We start from the raw sequence: 21,697 nt of genomic DNA, 5'->3' as shown, positions 1-21,697 counted from the left end.
TTGAACTTCTTATGCGACTTCTTTGCCGAAGTGATGTAGTGTTGTATCAATAACGTCAGCGCAGCCGGCAGATCCGTTATAGAGGGCCCTGGGCTCATCTCAGTCGGCGTTTGGGGAGGCGTTTCGTAGACAAGAATATATCTTTAACGAGACTAAGCTCACGCGGCGGGGGATCAGGATATATTCACAGCTTTCTGCCTCTTTTATATATAGCGTTTCCTTAGCGATTATACCGTGTGCTGCATTATAGCACACTATGATGCCATCGGACGCGTGTTCAACATGCAGTTTTGTTGTATTGCTTCTACCTGGTTGTACACCAAAAGTGCCTAGGGATGAAATCTACATGTGCTGCGTCGGCTCCATCTATAAGTGGAAAGAGGTGAAGTGAAGAACAGGGGAATGATTGGCTGATCGATTAAGAAAATAAATATGACCATAATCACTGCTTTGAAACGTCCCGTTTTCTTAATTTAACCAGCCATGATCTGACAACTTCGCTTACCAGTACCTCCTGGTACAGCATGAACTATCCTCGATGTAAAAATTTTCAACCTGATGCCGCGAAACCAGTAGTTCAGGGTCCTTCTTGCGAACATCAAATCCCAACTCAGAGGTCATCCATGAATTATGTTGCGCGTTTTTGGCTATTTCCCCTGGTCACGCTTTGCTCACGGTGAGCAAAACCCGTGCACTGGTCACGCTGCGTTAAACGTAACGTCACAAAAGGTAAGGTACGTTTAACCCCTTATTCAGCTATAAATGCGAAACGAATGACGGCGTGTTCCTGACCACGAGTGGTAGCCAACGGCATCCGGCTTTGGGTCTCAGCTTGTTTTTTTGTTGCAGATTTTAAGACAATTTGCGACCACACCTTAGCGTAATGCTACGTTGTTCAAACCTAACAATTCCTCCCGTGTTACACTTTCGTTAAGCTCTTTCTTTTGAAGACGAAGCCCCCTACAGGTCGCATTATTTCTTTTAAAGGAGCTCCCTCCAGTGATCCGCCCTGTCACAGCTATTGACCTCTGCTCTTCCAGTTATCAGAATGTTTGTTAAGAAGGTCCCGCAAACCTAATTTCATACTTAGATGCAGGCAGTCCCTCCAGAGTACGCGAAATATTCTATATCGCCTCTGATCTGCACATTACAAGTTGGGTCATTCTGCACAAAGCCATCTTCTTTTGGGTGTTGTGATAAACACAGAATCGCAAAAAGTGCATTTATATCGTGAACGTCCATCGAACTGACCGAGTCTAAGGGGAATCCGGATCTCGGGGCAGATTAGGTAAGTTGTTTCGACTCCGCCCTCCCGAACGATTTTAGAAAGTCCCTTGATTATAACATTATAGCTTGATGGTAAATCAATAGTGAGCAAAGCTGTTTTTCAGGACAGACGCCATAAACCAGCCACCTGTATTGACATTCTCAAAGACGAAGGGGACTGCATCGGTCCCCTTTCTTCGGTTTCTTCTTCAGAAAATATGCGGTGGTATCGCCGCCACCTTGCGATGTTGCTTCTGTGGACACAGTCATGCTTCCGAAAAAATCCTGTTGCCGTTTGACTGCCACTACCTTGATCTTGTTTCAGGAACAAACTCATGTATGGGGAAAAGGCGTGCGGTCCCCTTAACACGTGCCAGGGTGGCCGGTTGGATACTCTTCGCTCGGGTGGGGGTCAATTTGGCCTCCTGAGATCTCAGGAGCTAAGAGAGCTAGAGACACTAAACTCACAGGATGTGTTGATCCATACGTGAAATCACTCAGAACCAAGTTTGAGGTTCTTAGGTTCTCGCCTTCGGGTTAAATAAGGTCAAACGAGGTCAAGTTCCGGGCTGATCCTCAATGTGCCCCCAGCACCTAGATAACTGTTCAAAGCAAATGGTCGCATGCTCATTTAAGGTCAGTGACCTTGTTTGACATTTTGAAGGTCATGGTGACCAAAATCATACAAGACTGCTTTGAGTTTTGCGGTTGCATAACCGGCAAATATCACGCTAGGCAGTGCGTTCCTAGAAATCAATATTGAACTGGGTCCTTTTAGGTCAGTGATCTATTCTGACCTTTAAGAAGTCCATGGAAGATATGTAATGCGGCTCCTATTATCAGTAAACTCGAAATGAACACCAGAAACTACCCCATCCAGTAAGCCCTAGAGTTATAAAAGGGGCTGGTTTTGACCTTGGTGTGACTGTCATATCTGACACTAGGTTAATTTAATTTGTTCATTTAACTGCTATGTTGCCTAAGAAAGTACCTCAGAGATGTATGACTTCGTCAAACATTCCGTTGTTGCTTCAGATTGAACGAGTCCCTGGAAATTAGCTTCGCTGAAACCATGCCATCATTTTGACCTACCATAGGTCAGCGGCCTTACCAGGTGCATTAATGTTGTGCATGCCAAACCATCTGTTATTCAATTGTCTACAGCTATGCAAAATTTGGCGCGGCTTCGCCACGTCTTTCGGAAACCATTTCGGAAAAACCTTCGGGGTGGTGTGGGGTGGTGGGCAATTTGAACTCCACCGGAGAGTGTGTTAACCGGTCAGCGCCTTTAAAGTCGACCTCTTGCAAAAACTGCGTGCATAACATCCACTCGCATTTCTTCTGTTCAAGCACTTCATTTGAATACTGCCAAAGAGTTTGGGGTTTTTCGCTGCGGCATTCATCGCTCATAGTAAGCCAATCAGCCAGTCTCACAAAAACGAACCCTCTGGACCGGCCGAGAAAGGCCACTCCTATTTTCAGCATTAGTCAAGTTGCAGTGCTACGGTAGGAATAATGCGCCCAAGTCTTCCTAAAGTTGGAGCTAAGTAGGCCGAACCGCCTTTCCGCTTCCGATCACTTTTTCCCTGGTTCAGATGGTATCACAAACAGTAAGTTGTTTCCGGTACGTTGCAAAACAGAGTACTTGTTTGCGATTGCTTCTCCTTACACATCGCCCTTCTACGATGGGAGGTGAATTTCGGTGTTCATGGATAATATTTATGATTTGCCTCGCCGGTTGAGTTCAAATAAGCCTAATGGGGCTGAGAATTAGTGGAGGTAATTTGCAATTAAAACAAGCATCGACGCTCCAAACGATTTGCCCTCCCTCGCTCCCTCCCTCCTCCCCAACCATCATTCGCGTAGCGTGAGCCCATCGGCGCAAACAACTGAAACACCTGTTACAGGATCAACAGATCACACCAATTACAGCCGCCAGCTGTCAAGAAGACGGTTGTAACTTGCGCCGCCAGTGGTACGTGAAAAGCCCCAATAGTTTCGTGGCCAAACGTTCTGCTTGATTGTCGTAAACATGCTCCATTTCGACATCGCGCCAACATCAAGGACGCTTTAATGTCATGCGATGATCCCTTGAAGCATGCACAAGGCACTAACGCTTTCCATAGTGCTAGAAATGTGATCTGTCTGATGGTTGGATGGCTTCATATGCTGCTGGGCATCGATTATTGATGACGCGGGGAGCCTCGGCTGGTTGATGACATTCTCCAAGACTGAACGCATCGCAATATACATAGCTGTATGAATGCGTGATTATCAGCGACTCGCGAGAAATCAAACCATCGCGTGGAATGTGCCCGCCGTCGAATGTCAACGCAACGTCGCCGCCATCTGTATTAAACAGCCCGATAATTGGTGGTCTTCGGCGCCCCTCCGTCGGCCTGCAGCCTGGCCGACGGTGGCGCCGCCTGCCGCCACCTATAAGATGGCGCGCCGGCGCCAGCCGGCGGCGGTCGGGGCACAATGCTGCGCCGAGTGCTGGCCGTGCTGCTGCTGGGCGGCCGGCTGCTGGCCGCCGCGCCCGCCTCGCTGGCCGAGCTGCTGACGCTGCTGGCCGACGGGTCTCGGCCGTGTGGGGTCGTGCTGGCCTCCGACGCCGCCTTCTTGTCGGCGGCCCTGGTGCGCGCCACCCGCTGGCCGGCGCCGCTCGTGCTGCTGGACGTGACCGAGCCGCACGCGCTGGCCGCCGTGGCCGGCGTGCGACGCGACTGCCTGCTGCTGGTGTTGGCCTGCGACCGGCTCAGCACGTGCACTCGCTTCCTGGAGTTCGGCCGCGACACGTTCAGCCGCGACGCTCGCTTCGTCGAGCTGAGCGGCGAGAACGTTACGAGGGTGGCGACGGAGCTGCGCCGGCCGCCGCGCAGCCAACTGCAGCACCTGGTAGTGGCGGCCGCCGACCCCAGCGCGCCTAGGAACGTCGTGCCGCTGCTCTCGCACCGTTTCTTCGCCGGCGAGGTGGGCGTGTGGGCCGGCGTGGTGGCGCGCTTCGCCGCGTCACAGCTGCTGCCGGCCGCCGAGCTGTTTCCGGACAAGTTATCCGACCTGGGCGGTCGCAAGTTGCGCGCCGTCACCTTTCACTACCCGCCCAAGAATGTGTTCGAGCGGAGGCCGGACGGTAGCTGGCGGCACGGCGGCCTGGAGACGGTGCTGGTCCAGACGTTCGGCACCGTCATCAACTACGTGCCCGAGTTTACGCGGCCGACAGACGGCGGCCTGTGGGGACGCCACGAGGAGGACGGCACATGGAGCGGGCTGGTCGGCGACCTGCACTACGGTCGCGCCGACGTCGGCATGGCCAACCTCTTCATCTCGGAGTCCAAACTGGAGGCCATCGACATGACGACGCCGTACATGACCGACTACGCCTGCTACATCGCGGCCGTGCCACCACCGCCGCCACGCTACCTGTCGCTGGTGCGGCCGCTCACCTGGCGCACCTGGCTGTGGACACTCGGCTCGTTCGCTCTCGTCGTGCCCGTGCTCTGGGGCCTGGCGCACGGCGGCGACGGCGCCCACAACCCGTTCCGCAGCTTCACCTACTCCTCGTTCTATGCGTTCGGCGTGCTGATTCAGGAGGCCATGCACAGACTGCCGCGCCAGCTGGCCGCCCAGCTCTTCCTCGGCCTCTTCTTCCTGTTCTCGGTGGTGATATCGTCGGCGTACCGCGGCAACCTGATTGCGTACTTGATGGTGCCTGCGCCACCCACGCCGCTGGACACGTCCCGCCAGCTGCTGGCCAGCGGCCTGGAGTGGGGCGTGCGCCGCGCCGCGGAGTGGGAGAGCTGGTTCCAGAACTCGCCAGACCCGATCGCCCGTCGCCTGGCCGACGACATTCGCTTCGTCGGCAGCTTCCAAGAGGGCATCCGGCGCGCGCGCGACACGAACTTCGCCTTCATCAACTCCAAGCAGTCGCTGCAGTACCTGGTGGCCACCAACTTCACAGACGCGATGGGTGAGGAGCTGATGCACGTGTCGCGCGAATGCTACATCCCGTTCAGCGTGGCACTGGGCCTGCCGAAGTACTCGCCGCTCACCTCCAAGTTCAACCTGCTCATCCGCAGGACCATAGAGGCAGGCCTGGTGGACAAGTACTTTAAAGACGTTCTGGAGAGCGTGCGCACGCAGCAGGGGCGCCGCAAGGCTGCTCGTGAGAGCAGCACCCGACAGCAGCCTCTGAACATCTCTCATCTGCAGGCCCCACTCGGCCTGTACGTCATCGGTCTGCTGCTGTCGCTGACGGCCTTCGTCGCGGAGGTGGGGCTGAAGAAACTGCACGCCACTGTTGCCACTGAAGTGACCACCATCCCAGCCTGACCCGCTGTGGTGCCTACTGCGGCGGTCGCGTCACTTTGCAAAACTTGTGGGGGTAGATGTGTAAAATCTAGGAGCAATGTTATCTAACCGCAAACGCGATTTGCTTCGACTGCGGACCGCTTTTCAAGTCAAAAACATCGCAGCGGACAAATTGCCAGTTGAACCTGATCAAGTCGACGCTATCACCACACCTGGCGGACAACTGTTTCAGATGCTCTAGAATTTGCACAGCCGCGAGTGCGTGCCTCCGTACTACCCCGGCTGATATCATTGCTAACTAGCCCAATATCCCGAAATTTATAGCTTGAATTGACCTCTTGAGTCGTCGCTTGGAGGGGGGGGGGGAGTAATAAATGTAATAATATGCAATACATTTCACAAGCATTTAGAAGTCATCCGTACATCGCATAACAAGTAAGGGCGAGACGCGACGAGCCAGTACGTCCCGTTATGGAACCAGCAAGTCACCAGTGCGTCCTGTTATGGGATCAGGAGGTCACCAAGTTCCGTAAGTCACTCTGTTCCGTGGCAGGTTGGAGCGACAGATCACTTTCGTTTAATTGCAGTGCATGCTACCATGCCTCGTCCTTCTATCTCCCGCCGTTAATAAGGCTATAAGCGGAAGAAGAACCACGGAGAGGTGTCTTCATAACAACATTATGGGTCGTCTTGCGGAAGTGTGCCGACTTCAGTGAACATATCCCCAGGAAGGTACGGCGACCTCGCACGTGCCGAATAAGCTTGCACCTCAACTTAGACACCGACTGGCGAGAGTTGCTTAGATCGTTATAAATTGAATGCCGCCGGAAGGTCAATTTCGCGCATTATGCATGTATATGTATATATATTCAATATATGTGTATATCTATACACACACACACACACACACACACACACACACACACACACACACACACACACACACACAACACACACACACACACACACACACACACACACACACACACACACACACACACAACACACACACACACACACACACACACACACACACACACACACACACACACACACACACACACACACACACACACACACACACACACACACACACACACACACACACACACACACACACACACACACACACACACACACATATATATATATATATATATATATATATATATATATATATATATATATATATATATATATATATATATATATATATATATATATATATGGCCTGGGGGGGCCCCGGGGGACGAGATGACGGACTGGTGGTTCGTCGGCTATGCCGTCATACCCAAGGATCTCGTCATACCGATCAGCCGAGTCACATTGGTTGGAGGCGAATTTGGCGCAGGTCGACCGCACGGCAGCGTTGTAGAACGCACGGAAGATCCCTCCGCGATCCCACCTGGTGAACGAGGTAGAGGTATTTTACTCCCTCATAACAGACTGGCACTAACTCGGCGGCGCGTTCAGGGTGCAAAACAACTTAAGCCCTGCTTAACATGATTACGCTGAGACCATCGCCACCCGTTCAATGCGGGCATAATGGCCTGATATTGGCGGAACAAATGCTTTGGCGACAGGAACACCACAGAAACGAGCAAACGGCGCAAACAAATTAATCACTCCCAATTTAATCTTCGCACACTCCGGGACGCACGCAATGCTTGATGATTGCGATAATTTGCGATGTTCATGCGACTATCATGCTTGCTTATTTCAAACGCGATGTGTTGCAACAGGACTTGAGACATTGGTCGATGTGCACCAACAATCGGAAGTGATGCGTTCTTTGTAACGCCTACAGAAGGATGGTCCACACCATTTTGTTCATTAGGGCTGACCCGTTGAGTTGGTCCATACGGCGGCAAATGTGCTTTTATGCAGGATATGTAGGGAGCTTTTTATTACCTGCAGATTACAGCAGGTTTAACTCAGCTGATGCCGCCATCCATCGTAACACCAACGGCGGGTCATCTAACTTACATTTCGCTCCATCACTTGTAATGACATAGATATTGTTTTAATTTATGTTTTACTCTGTCAGTTTTAGTGCCGTGTTGGTCATTTTGGACGAGTTTTACTGCACCCTTTCCACAGGACTGATCATCTGGCGATGGTATTTGCATTGGAAAGCTTATTTACCTGAAAATCACTAAGGCGTAGCACTCCTTTCACCTCAGTTAAATTCACACCATTTCCGAAGAAAAAACATCTGTTTTCTCTCAGGACAGGCAGCCATCACATTAACAGCGTCGGTGTCAAAGCCGGCACCAGGGTAAAAGCTCAAAAAGTGATTAGGCTGCACAATCAATTTCTCAGTTGCCGCCACCTGCAAAGCCAACCTCGGTCATCACGAAAGATTTCACAGACGCTGGTTTTCAGAAACAATTTCTTTGTTTCCGATTGGCATCCTGCTGCACATAGAACGGCACAGCTCAGAACAGACTGTGGAAAGACGAGCATTACAGTCATGACAAACGCAAGGCAAAACTGTACAAATGCGCTCACCAAATGCACACCTGACACGTTGGTGTGTACTAACAACGAAGCAGTTCGAAGGGGAGCATAAGCAAATTTCATGTGTTGTTGTGGAGGGGCAGGTCAAGCGTTAGCGTGTCACATGGGGTTGGGGCCAAAGACACAGTTCGAAGCGTGCATTACATGGGCCATGGATAGTCCTTTATCCAGCGAGCGGCTACCAGAGGGGAGGGAGCTCGTCTCCAAGTGGCCGCAATATGATCCACAGGTGTCGATGGGACCGATGGGGAGTACATTTGTAAGAAGTTACATGGTAGAATATGATTTGGACATGATTTAAGGACATTGTCGGCCGAGCCCTCCTGTGAATGCGCTGGCGTGGCTTGTGCGTTGCCTGCGTTCACGTGTGGGCCCACCGGAAACAAGTCTTACGAGCCAGCAAGTGTGGCATGTGCACTGCGCATCGCACTTTGCGATATTGATGTTGTACCTGATGTCATTTACGAGCTTTGTATGCAATGAAAGTTGTCCTTATCCTGCAAGAGAGCGCCGCGAACCGGCGACATTCGGGCTTGTCCGCGCGGCAGGGCGCGGGCACGACACCGAAGAGCTACGCACCTTACCGCGCATTAACACGAAGCGCGTCAAAGCTTTAAGGGATGTCGGACCTGCTTGTATAGCCAACGCCGCTGAAAGAAACCGATGACCGTTACCTTAGCCGCGGCTTCGCGTGTCTTTGTGTTGACACGTTGTCCAGTAAACTTCGTTGTGCACCATAACTAAACCTGCAACGATTGCAACGCCGGATCAAAATAAACATATTCGCCGTTTATGTGCATGTATAACCCGCTGAACTTTTGCGGAAGCAGGGACTCTGAGCCACGAAGGCGTTTCTTTAACACTACGGACGGCCTCAACAATTTAACCAAATTGAGTACCCGTAACAGTGGCATCGAACCCCGCGTCATTACAGAAGGGGAGGGGGATGGACACATACGTCTAACATATAGCTTCCTCATATATACATATATATTTGTATTCCGTTCAGGAATTATTTTATATATACATATATATATATATATATATATATATTTGTATTTCGGAAGCAGATGTTTCATAAACATTGGTCGTTGGAAATAACCGCGGCCTCGCTGTTTGCTATCTTTTGAGATGCACTTTCAATCTTGCGTATTGCGTGCTTGCATTCTGGGCTTTAATTGTTAAGAACAGTAACAAAAGTATTTGCAAGAGCAGTCCAAGGGAACCACATTCCATACCATTCGTCGACATTTCGCCAATTTTCTGACATTCTCAAGACATAAGACGCATAATTTACAATCACAATGATCACAGGCAATGATGTCGGGTAACACCCACCATGGCTTGCAGCTAATTGATAAAATTAACGGATAGGTTAATTTGCCCAGCCGTAGTTTTAAGACACTTTGCAAAACGTCGGCAGACTTCTCTTCACTTTTCTCACGAACACGCGAGACGTGCTACGCATCATCAGGGAACTACAGTACAGCAAAGACTCATGAAAGCTGATTTCAAACAGTATTTCAAACAGTAACAGTAAACAGTACTTATTTCAAACAAATCGCTTCCCGCTGTTTCGTTTTGTCTGTCGATATATGGGTCCATGTCGCTCACGTATCACACATGCGCCTCGAACATACATATCCGCCTCACATCGTAGTATCTGTCAATGATAGTGTTGTTATCGTACCATTTGTCTGGTCAGCCGCTGGTCATGGCTGGATTCCGTATGTGTTTTTGGGCCGCCGTTCTAGATGTGCATTGTGATGCATCTACCAAGTGAGGTGTTCGTAAATACAATGTAGTGGCGGTACAGGCGGAACGCACAGTTTCCGAGAGGGCACTTGTAACTGCTTATTGTATTGGATTGTTTCAGTAGAGATGTGCCACGAGTCGGGCTGTTTGTAACGAATGAGAAACGTGTCGTAGGATTACGGTAAAATATAATTAGCCTCAGCTGGTTCCCCGGGGATGCTGGCTTACAGTGTCTTCCGACGATTGATCATACGACCTTTTCATCGGCCTTGTAGGCTTGCGACATGCCATTCTTACAGTACAGTGTGGACTCGAACGTCTGGAATGGTGGCTATAAGAGCTTGGACATGCTTGCTGATTGCGTCGCGTAGGTGATTGTCAATGGATTGAACAGGATAATTGTCGGCTATCATTTGTTTCATTCTCTACAACTCTTAGGTGCGTAAGTTTCTATCATGAATAATGGCTTATCGCACCGTTCACATAGCCTTATAAGGCACCATTTTTGCATCATTGCATCAGAGCGTTTCAAGTATCTGCCCAAGTCCGTTAGCTTACGATAAGCAGTGACCGTCGAATGCCCGCAGCTGGTATTCAAAGGCCCGTCAGTAAAGCTGTGATGCTGTCATCTACGCTTTGTTCGGTAGTAAATGCTAGCGCTGAGGCTTGCTCTAGCTGGTTTTTAAGCTGTAGCAAGTGCTGATATCCATTTACGCCTGCAAGGATGTCATCGGCGTAGCGGCAGTAGAGGGTTCCCCTTTCCATATTCGTCGTTTCGCATCACCATTAACCAACACTGCCCCACTACTTGTTAGAAAAGGATGCCGTCTGGGAGCGGAAAGGAGCTTTTGTGGCGCAGACCCAACACGGCTCTAATTACATGGTCAGGCTAGTGGCGGAGCATCCGGGGGCGGGGAGGGGGGGGGGGGGCGCAGGGGCAAACTGCCCCTCCCCATCTTTTGAGGCGGAGCAAAAGTACCTTTTTGCTCCCTCCCCATAACGTCAGGTGGCCGAGAAGGGGCCCTCGGGTACATGGTGGTGCTTGCATACTATATTACCAGAGCAGGCATAGAAGGTCCTTGTCTAGTCCGGAAAGGGCCCATTTTAATCTCAGAAGAGAATCGTTTCGTGTCCACTAAGGGCCCCATCTCAGAGAGCCGATCTCCGGTGCGGAACAAATCAAATTCGAGACAGGAGTCCTTGTAGCAGCTTCAGGCACAGGAAGGGCCGTTTTCCGGTCTGAAAAAGGCCCATTGTAGACTTAAAAAGGCCCGTCTCTGATCAGGACGGGCCCATCGCGAGGATGGCCATAGCCTGAGTTGCAGTTTCCGTGAAGCTGAACGGTGTTGGCCACTGTCAGTAACACCGGGCGGCGGGCGCTGCGCGCGCGGGGACGACTGTCATGGAATAATATTTCCGAATGTCGTAGAAAATTAAGTCATATCGTTGAAAAGTTAGGCTGGGCGTATCTTCCTTACAACTCTGAGGCTATCCTCTGAATAGCTGCAGAAACACAAAAAAATAAATATTCTCTCTGTATTTATGCAGTTCTACCACCAGATTTTGTGGTGCTGCAAAGGCCAGTCCATTTAATGCATTAATTTAAAAATCGTACAGGTGAAATGTACACCCGGCTGCTTGCGAAATGTATGATTTAAGCCCTAAAGTGTTGAAACGTACTTCTTTCAAATTGGTTGCCATTTTCGCCTACCCGTTGGTCACAACTCGGTGTTAACCACGGTGCCCACGTCGCGCCGCCCATAGAGACTGCAACGCCTGGCGTCGAGGATTTTGTTGAGATCTACGAGCGCGCATGCTCAAAACTACGTTACATAATTTACATCACTTCTCATTTCTGACTGAACGTTGAACATCTCCAGACAAACATGGCGCGGCCGCGCTAATACAAATTGTTGACCAATTTCGATCTACATTCATGGGGTCCTTAATATTTCTGTGCAGCCCAGATAAGATTCGGACAAACCTTCTGAATTTATGAAGTCAGTAAAAGTCGGTAAGTCAGTAAGCCACTGTCAGTAAACCACATTTTGTCTCCAAAATATCCATTAATTCAGTCGACAAGCGCAATGAGAAGGTCTAGGGTACAAAAGGCGAAAATACTTTGTTCAAATACTTGGCTAGGTGATGGGTGGGGATGGGAATCTGTGAAATTGTGACCATAAGGTACAACCTAGTTTGCGTTTTTGGGCTCCTGTGGAAATGCCAAGCGGCAGTCACCTGTTATCTTTGACAGCTTATCACCGACAGTATGCATAATGGCTGCGCTAGTCAGGTCGTTGGCCCCTTTTTTCGTTCACCCGTAGAATTGCGCACCATTGGAAGGAACTGATTCGGCCGATCAGAAGGGTTTTCATTGTTTGACAGTAGTCTCATTTGTTCAAGATTACGTTAACAGCAGAGTTGTCAGCTTTTCGTGTCACTGCATCCTCGCTCTACCTTGGATCCCGGGCGGCACGGCGAGGACGGGGCGAAGCGGTTTTGTTTCCCCCTCCCCTGATCTTGTTCTCAATGCCTAGAGATCTTGCTGCTGATCTCCGCCAACAAAATATTTTGAGTCAGGACCAATGTCTATCCTTGCGTAGGATTACAATTTCAAGGCATCTTGATACATAATTCCAGTTCTGTTTCATTTTGCTGCGGTGAATAGCGCTAAAAAGCACACCCGCCGGGAAAGCAAGCACTTAATACGCAAGACTCAAAGTATATCCCGAAAGATATCAAACAACAAAGCTACTGTATTTCTAACGACCAGTGTAACCACACCCACCCACACACCCATGATTTATATATATATATATATATATATATATATATATATATATATATATATATATTATATATAGGGCGTCAATCCCCGCCGCCAGCAGATTCCCCGCCAGGGCATCAATCCCCGCCACCAGCCGATTTCCTGCCAGGGCGTCAATCCCCACCGCCAGCTGACTCCCCGCCAGGGCGTCAATCCCCACCGCCAGCTGACTCCCCGCCGCTGGCCGATTCCCCGCCAGGGCGTCAATCCTCGCCACCAGCGCTAGCGCACCGTCACTTCAGCCGGCGGCTCCGGCCGGTGCACTGTTTCCGGCCTATCTCAAAAACGTCGAGCAACACCGGCCAAAATCCTCTGGAATGAAGGCCTGAGAGCACGCCCGCCGGGAGGCCCGCCTTTTCACACGCCGTGACCTGTTATGCCAGCAGCCGGCTGCTGCCCAGCACCAGGGTCAGAGTCGGCCGCAGTTAAGTCATGCCCGGCGGCGTGGTGCACGCTCGGTTGCCACCGCCATTGCCGCGTGTTGGTTGCCCCGCAGTGGCGGAGGCGAGCGCGGCTCAACACTGCCAGATGACGCTGATGACGCCTCTAATGACCAACGATTTTTAAACGCAGGCTGACAGACATGGTATATATTTCAGCGTTACTAACATTGCATAACACTTCGAAAACAAACACCGCTGATTCCGCACAAGGGAAATAGCAACGGTAGTCCTGAAGATCAGGTAACACGTCATTCTGCGACACACGCACACGGCGCTATCTCGGCGCGCGAACCCGCCGCACCGGACGGCGACTACGCGCGCAGATCAGGCCGGACGGGCTCCAGGCCCTGAGACGTGGCCAGGCGACTGCTCATGACGCCGGACGCCGGCGACTCGTTACCGTCCGCCGTCGTCCCTGTCCGCGGCTCGCCGCCCGCCGCCGCCGTCCCTGTCTGCGGCTCACCGTTCGCCGCTGCCGACCCTGTCCGCGGCTCGCCGCCCGCCGCCGCCGCCCCTGTCCGCGGCTCGCTGTCCGCCGCCGCCGCGTCCGCCGCTGTCGTCCGAGCGGCGCCGGCCTCTGAGCCGCGGGCCGGGCTCAGGTCGGCATCCAGTCCCGTCCAGCGGGCGCTGGTGGCCCACAGCCGGGCCCCGAGCCGCTCGTTCAGCGCCTCCTCCGCCACGGCCGTGCCCTCGCACTCGCTGCAACCAGAGGCCGTCAGGACGCCGACGCCGGCTCCGCGCCCGGTCACCGCGGGCGGTCCCGGCGCGCTGCGCAGCCCGAGACCGAAACTGCATCACTTGAAGGTAAATAAATCGTGCGGCGCATCAGGCATGCTACTTTCAGACAAACCTAACATCGCCTCAAGTGCATACGCCTACTTTTCGCCGTTGCCAAAGCTGCACATTGACTTACGCGTGAAATAGTCGCCTGATGAACCCACCAAGAGACCCTCCCCCCCGATGTGTGCCACCCGCCGGTGCCGTATGCCGTTCACCACGTGCAGTGTGCTCACGCTGGCTTTGTGAACCGCTCGCATGGTGTCCTTCCCGCTCGTGTTGTGCACCACTCACCTGAGACACTCGCTGCTGGCGCTGGGTTCCACTCACCTGGCGCTCTCATCGATGCACAGGAGCTCGTGCTGCCTCCTCGGTGTTCTCTATACCGGCCCCGTGTTCCACTCGCCTGACGCCCTCACCAATACACAGTTGTTCATACCTCTTACTCGGTGTTCGTTCCACCGGCGCTCTTGTATCGCTCAGCGTGATGCCCCCCCCACCCCCTCGCTCTCGCTACTCTCTCCCTCTCCTCTCCCTCTCCCCTCTCCCTCCCCCGCCCTCTCCCTCGCCTCTCTCCCTCTCCTCGCCCTCCCCTCTACCTCTCCTCTCACCTCTCCTCAGTCCATCTCCTCTCCCTCTCCCTCGCCCTCTCCCTCTCCCTCTCCCTCTCACCTCCCCTCTCCTCCTCCCTCTCACTATCCCTCTCCCTCGCCCTTCCCTCTCCTCTCCCTCTCCCCCTCTCCCTCTCCCTTCCCTCTCGGTCCCTCTCCCTCTCCCTCTCCCTCTCCCTCTCCTCGCCCTCTCCCCTCCGCTCTCGTTACTCTCCCGCTCAAACTCTCCCTTCCCTCTCCTCTCCCTCTCCTTCCCGCTCCATCTCTCTCTCTCTCTCATCTCTCTCTCTCGACTCTCTCATTCTCTCTCTCTCTCATCTCGTCTCTTCTTCTCTCTCTCATTCTCCTCCTCTCTCTTCTCTCCTCTCTCTCTCTCCACTGATGTGGTTCCGCTCACCTGATGTACTCGCCGCTGATGTCTGCGAGGGTCGGCTCGGCGGCCGCATACACGATGCCCTGCGCGCCCTGCGCCGCCGTCTTCAGCGCGAACCACTGCAGCGGCTTGACGACCACAGCGGCCAGCCAGCTATTGTAGAAGCTCATGTGGCGGTTGAGCTCGGTGGCCGATAGGCCCGGGTGGACGGCGTTACAGGAGACGCCGCTGCCTGCGGAACACGCGCAGCGCGCGTCTACACACGTGTGGCATGGCACAAAATTCCGAGCTGCCGATGCCACGCTACCCCGCGACCGCTGATCGCCGATCTATACCGATGGCTGCGCGCTGTAGCCGGGTCCGACAACGAACGACCTAGCGGCATCAGGGAACCGTGCACTGCCACAATGTCATAGAAAACGGCCGATACTGCGCCGCGGTGAACAGCCCTAGTAATGCATTCTTCAAAGTATGCTTTAGATCGCTGTTTTCTTAGTCGAAGAAGCTAGAAGAGAACTCGTGGGCGATTGCCATGCCAAACTCTCGATCTGCAAGGCGCAGCACAATTCCCTGCCGTGGAAGAGGCAGCAGCCGGCCTGCGCGGCGACCAGTGCCGGCCCTAAGGCGCTGCTGTTGGGCGGGTCACGGCGGCGGCCCACCTTTCAGCCGCCTGGCCAGCTCCAGCGTGAACACCATGTTGGCCAGCTGGCTGTTGTTGTAGGCGTCCACGGGGCTGTACTCCTTCTCGCTGTTGAGGTCGCGGAAGTCGAGCACGCCGCGCCGGTGCGCCACGCTCACCACGTTCACCACCCGGCTGGGTGCGCTGCTCTGGAATACGAAGCCCGCCGTCCCTCGTACACACACGGCACAGTCGCAGGCCAGCCGCGCGAGGCAGGTCAGGCGGCTGCGCGATAGCCCGGGCCTTCACTTCATCCAGGGTCGAAACAGATCGGTCGGCAGCGTGCTCCGCTTCCATGCGGGATCCAGATACACAATTCCCGGCTAACACGATATGATCTGAGCGCCTATATGCCCAGCTGACATTAGCGACATTTTACATAGTTTATATGACAAGCGGCACACAAACGAGCTATGACGATCATCATGCATCGTACATGTATTCCTCTGCGACCTCCAACATTCGCTGAAGCCGCCAACACCATGTCAGTGATGGCGCATCGACGAGCTCTAATCAGCCTACAGAAAAAAACCACAGAGTTTGTTCAGCGGCAGCGCTGTGAGCACAAAGCGGCTCCACACGGAGAGGGACCGAAAGCTTCTCACGCCAATACAGCAGCGGGCCGTGCCAGAAGGTGCAGGCCAATGTGGCCTCATGCCTATATGGCCATCGACTCCCTGGCTACTACCTTGAGTTTGTCCAGGAGCAGCGCTGTGAGCAGGAAGTGGCCCATGTGGTTGACGCCCAGCTGCAGCTCGATGCCCTCGACAGTGAGCCGGCGGGGACAGCGCATCACGCCGGCGTTGTTGATCAGCACGTCCAGCCGCGGCTCGGCTGCAGAACACGGTGCCGATCAGGACACGGGCATGGCGCCGATCAGGATACGGACACACCGCCGATGAGGACACGGATACATCGCCGGACACGACGCCCATCAGGACACGGACATGCCGCCGAAAAAAGCGCCGATCAGGAGAGCGATCAGTGAGCGTGAACGAGAGCTAGGGCTAGAGCTAGAGCTAGAGCTAGAGCTAGAGCTAGAGCTAGAGCTAGAGCTAGAGCTAGAGCGAGACAGAGGCAGGCAGAGACAGGCAGACAGAGCCAGACATACAGACAGAGACAGACAGAGCCAGCCAGACGTCCGGACGTACGAACGGACAGACAGACAGATAGACGGACAGACAGACAGATAGACGGACAGACAGACAGATAGACGGACAGACAGACAGATAGACGGAAAGACGGACAGATAGACGGACAGACAGACAGATAGACGGACAGACAGACAGATAGACGGACAGACAGACAAAGACAGACAGAGACAGACGGGGTCAAACAAAGACAGCCAGACAGACAGACAGCGATAGTTGCAGAATGCATGGAAATGTCTTTAAACGTCACATAACAGCATCTACGGCACATGCCATATACACATCCCTGCACACAAAATGGCTGTCTAAGTTCGGCCGCTGCCCGTAACTCACTTTTATTGAAGACGTCGGCAAACTTTCGGACGGACGCCTGGGACGCAAGGTCGCAGTGTTTGCAGTACACATATCTATTAGAGGTCTCGAGGACTATAAACTTCCGAGTCTGAAACACAATTCAAACATGGACGGTACAATAGACGTGCATCAACCAGTTCGCAAGATCGCGTCAGAGGCTCATTAGGGATTCAGGAACGACAGACACACGAATGATGATGAATACAGAATGAAGGGCAATCGGTGGGAACTGCCAGCACCCGGTGACAGGAAATACAGGTTTTCTTCAAAAAAGGTGAGCGATCTCATGAAACTTTACCCAAATCTCCATATAATCAATTACGCATGCATCTCCCGCATGTCGTTGACTTCATCCACACTGTGTCGGCACGCGGTACATCCGTCAACGCAGCAGCCGCCACCCAGCTCAGCAGCGGCCAGCACGCACCTCCTCGCACTTGGTCATGTCCCGGCAGGCCATGAAGACCCTGGCGCCGCGTTTGGCGCACTCGAGCGCCGTCTCGCGGCCCAGGCCCGTGTTGGCGCCCGTCACCACCACCGTGCGGCCATCCAGGCGGGCGGTCGTCGTGAGTGTGGGCGTCGTGGTCGCGTCCCTGCACGACACGCCGCCGGCGCTGACACAGCGTACGTGACCGCGCCCCGCACAACGCACAGCAGCGCACAGCAGCGCACAGCAGCGCACAGCAACATGCGCCGGAAGCGGGCGACCGTCGCGCGACGCCAGGAACGATCAGCCGGGCTTACAGGAGATGGGCGACTGCACTAATGGCGCACATAACGGCTGGTATACGGCTTTAGCGCGAGACCTGAGGCTGCGGCCCGTCTGTCATGACAGACACTGTGAAGATGGCCGCGTTCCTAAACGGTGCAAGTGGCAAATATATTCACCATGAAAATCGCGTAGTTAGCATTCACATCCACTAACGAAGTGCATGCCAGTCAAACAAGCACTTTCAACGAATGATGGTAAAATTGATATGCTCCAACACCTAGCGTCAGCCGCCGACATAAATTAGCTCATCACACAGCATAGCTTCGAACATAAAACACGTACCTTAAGAGCACGGCCCCGCCAGCCAGTGTTCCAATAACTGATGCAGCCAGAAACACCCTTCTTTGCCCAACTCATCTTCAGGCTTGTCCTCGCAGTGCTGGAGGAGATCAGAATGCATTTGAAGGGCATAAGTAGACCAGGCAGTCAAGGGCGTGGAGAGTTAGCCCTAAACGAGTTCACCAGCTTTTCCACTCCACGTAACGAATACAAGATGGGTGGGGCACGGCCCAGCGCAAATCTCTTAAAACATTTAATTCGAACCTTTCTGATTTTCTTTAATTTCTAAAATAAATGCCTAGGCTGACCGGGACCTGTTGCGCGAGTCCTGACTCTTCCGTCCGATCGTCGAACTCCGGGGTCAACGATACAACTGTGTGGCGACAGCTTAAAATGCCGCAATGCCTGGCACAGCCCTGCCCTCTGATATCACCCGAGCTTCAACGCGATCGCGGCCGCTACTCCCGGTCGCAGGGCGTTCCAGTCAGGGAGAATGGTTGGCACCTAAAGGAAACTGAGCCTGCGGTGTGATGACTATTAATTGCGAGTCGAAGAAGCTAACTGCAAGTAACGAAACTTCGGTAGGCCAGACGTTAAGCAATGCTGGTCTTTGCTGTAAGTGGACAGCTCGTGGCCGCTAATCAATCGGGAGAAATAAGCGTCCTTGTACGGCGCCTACGTTTGGCGTGTGCTAAAAACATAACTCAAGAATAGTCTCGATATTTCAACAGCACGCTATCACATGGTGACAACAGTAAAAACCTATCACGCCCCGATCCCCACCAAAACAATGGCGGAAATGGCTGGTGTACATCTTCCTACATTCTATTGGGATGCTAAAGGCCTGCAAGAGATATCCAGGAAGCTCACTCAAGATGTAGGACATGAAGCCTCTGAACCGCCAGCTAACAAACCTGATGAAGTCAAAGCATCTGTCTTGCTTTTGTGGCTGGGAACTCCCGGCACCGACCTGGACCACACGTGGGCATGGCAGAAGCTGAACGGAAGAACCCAGAGGCTTCCTAACGCGGTTTGCAACCCATTTCGACCCCCCCCCCCCCCGATAAATTTCAGACTCGCTCGCTTTGAACGGGGTGTTCCACATTTGTATAGAGTTTTGAACTGAAACACCCTTTTCAAGATCATCCGACGCAGTTCACAGGTCTGCTCTTGTTTAGACCCCAAACCCTCTAGTTTCTGAGCTACACGTCCGCAAGATGTGCAGACTATTGCTAAGTCATTCAGGCATGCATGACGCCGTGCAAAGTCATTTAAATCCTGCGACCTCATCGGCCATGTGGCTTCCAAGGCCAGTAAGAATAGTAGCATCGAATCGTTCATATCTGGCGCTCGTGAGCACGATTTCCAAATACATCAGACGCCAATTGGCTCTAAACCAAAGTTGTGCAGACAGCACAAGTTTCCATCAATCTATATTTTTTATTAGAGTCCTTTCGACCAGAAATGACCATCTCAGGGCTACGGGATGAAGGAAAATAGTTAACCGGTGGGACAGATTCGCATGCGCATGGAGGGCCAACCACTGAGCTTTAACCCACGCCATGCGCTGGGTACCCGATCTGGGCCACCTTTACCACGGGGCTCTCGGTCCCCTGGTGGCTGACGCATGCAGCCTGCCCCGGACAAGCGGGATGTCGCGGGGGTGCAGGATGAAGCAAAATAGCGGAAGGGCGGGGCGGATGTGGTTGAGCTCAGCCTCAGATCTTAGGGGGGGGGGGGGGCACATCGATCCCCTCCCCACCCGAGCAAAGCATATCCAGCCGGCCACCTGGGCACGTATCAAAAAGAATCTGGACCAGATGAAAGATATAGACGTTATCAAGCCCATCACAATGGTGACTGACCGGGTATCCAGCATGGTGATCATAAGAAAATAATGGGTAACTGCGCATAAATCTTGATCCTCGCGACTCAGCGAGCCCATCCAGAGGTCCCACCACAGGCACATCTCTACTGCAGAGACCACCCACCACCTGGCCAGGTCAAAGCTGTTAACTAAGCTTAATGCCTGCTCAATATACTGGGCTATGGAGCTGAATGAAGTCAGGTAAGCTTATGACCTCAAACTCTCCCTTCATTAGATATCAGCACACCATACTGCTGTTTGGTATCTACATGCCTCAAGGCTTGCTCCAGAGAAGAGTGGAATAAATCCTAACAGGTCTAGAAGGATTCATGATCATCCAGGGCAACATCTGATGATGATGATGATGATGATGTAGGTTTTGGGGCACCCCGAGTTATCACATATAACTTGTAATCATATCATATGGTTCCCATCATATCACCCCCAACCTGGGAGATATGCAAAGCTCCAAACTGAATCAACTGGTTTTTGGAGCCAGCATGTTAAGGAAGCCCCTCACACCAAACCTGGAAGTGCCCCAGATGCCCCACAATATCAATGTGGCATGTTAAATGTGTTGTTACTCAGAAACTATGCAAAGCCCACCCAAAGACCATTTTTGGGGAGTCAGCCTGCCCAGGGGATCTGAAACACAATACATGGATGCAATCAAGAGATTCTACAGGATCAAACAGGCATGTTACATGTCTTGTTACACAACTTGAAAATTACACAAAATCACATCCCAATGCCTCTGAGCTCCACAACCAGGGTGTCAAGATGTCTTATGCACCAAATTTGAAGGCAATCAAGATACTCTGCAACATCTGGCAGCCAGATATCAATCTGGAAAGCTGGACTTGATATGTGGGCTGTGGGTGCAGGATGCCCATATATGCAGTGTGCCAATAAACATGACTTAAGAATAGTCTCCATACCACAACAGCTGGTCATTGTTCTAACCAACCGAACAACTGGGATATACCTATGATCTGAATGCTTGACAATGAGCTTGGTATACTACAAAAAGTTCACCAACACTTCCCTGTGTGATTTTTAAGAAATGTCCTGGCATAACTTTGACTTCAAATGCTCCTCACACTACAACAATGAGTCAATATCTACACATATGATGTGAGCTTCACCAAATAATTCAAGATCATGCAGGTTATTTCATATCTGTTGTAGTGACTGACCACTTCAGGTATTATTATCATGGGATATCAATAATACATAAATTCAAGCATGAGTAAAACAAGGCAGAAATGCAAAGCAGAACTGTCAAAAGGTAATTTGATATCCAGAAAACGGATTAAGACTTTTCAAAGCAGCTCAGAAAGAAATTGGCGTCTCCTACAAGAGGCAACTGTGCCTACAAAAAATCTGAAAAATCAGGAAGTCCTGATGACAAAAAAAATGCCTGAGCCTGGGCTGAAGCTTTCTCAGCACTCAACTTGAAGCTTCTTTCAAAAGATCGCAGCAGAATATGCAAAATATTTCAGCAATTCTGAAGGGTCCTAAATGACATAGATCACCCGGTACTAAAACTAACCAATGCCACAAGTTCTCGTGGTCATGCAGCCTTATTTATCGCTCGGAAATAAGCAATTCACTACAGACCTCACACTAATTCACTATTGGCACTACTGCGCTATTTCTGTAGCGCTAATTTCAATGACGAAGTCAGCTGATACGATTATTCTCACAAAATA

At 52.2% G+C, this 21,697-nt stretch overlaps 2 protein-coding genes across 2 annotated transcripts; one reads left to right on the top strand and one right to left on the bottom strand.

Moving 5' to 3' along the window:
* Positions 1-4,257: 4,257 nt before the first annotated feature.
* On the top strand, positions 4,258-5,899 carry LOC119110660 (ionotropic receptor 21a; the record flags this gene model as incomplete). Its single annotated transcript, XM_037234562.1, has 1 exon — positions 4,258-5,899. A coding segment is annotated over one exon (1,341 nt), but the record flags the coding sequence as incomplete, so codon positions are not given.
* A 1,996-nt stretch (positions 5,900-7,895) lies between these two features.
* LOC119107616 (retinol dehydrogenase 13) lies at positions 7,896-19,997 on the bottom strand. The gene is made up of 8 exons (XM_037231129.1): positions 19,984-19,997; positions 17,495-17,660; positions 17,047-17,155; positions 16,251-16,396; positions 15,543-15,711; positions 14,908-15,115; positions 13,679-13,821; positions 7,896-7,909 (listed from the first exon to the last, which is right to left on the bottom strand). Exons 1-8 carry the CDS (start codon positions 19,995-19,997, stop codon positions 7,896-7,898), a joined length of 969 nt encoding a protein of 322 aa, XP_037087024.1.
* Positions 19,998-21,697: the final 1,700 nt, after the last annotated feature.

The sequence above is a fragment of the Pollicipes pollicipes genome, unplaced genomic scaffold, assembly GCF_011947565.3.
Source record: "Pollicipes pollicipes isolate AB1234 unplaced genomic scaffold, Ppol_2.1 Scaffold_2555;HRSCAF=2994_pilon_pilon_pilon, whole genome shotgun sequence".
NCBI lineage: Eukaryota > Metazoa > Arthropoda > Thecostraca > Pollicipedomorpha > Pollicipedidae > Pollicipes > Pollicipes pollicipes.
The sequence above is the reverse complement of the archived record's forward strand: the minus strand, read 5'-3'. Positions and strand labels throughout refer to the sequence as shown.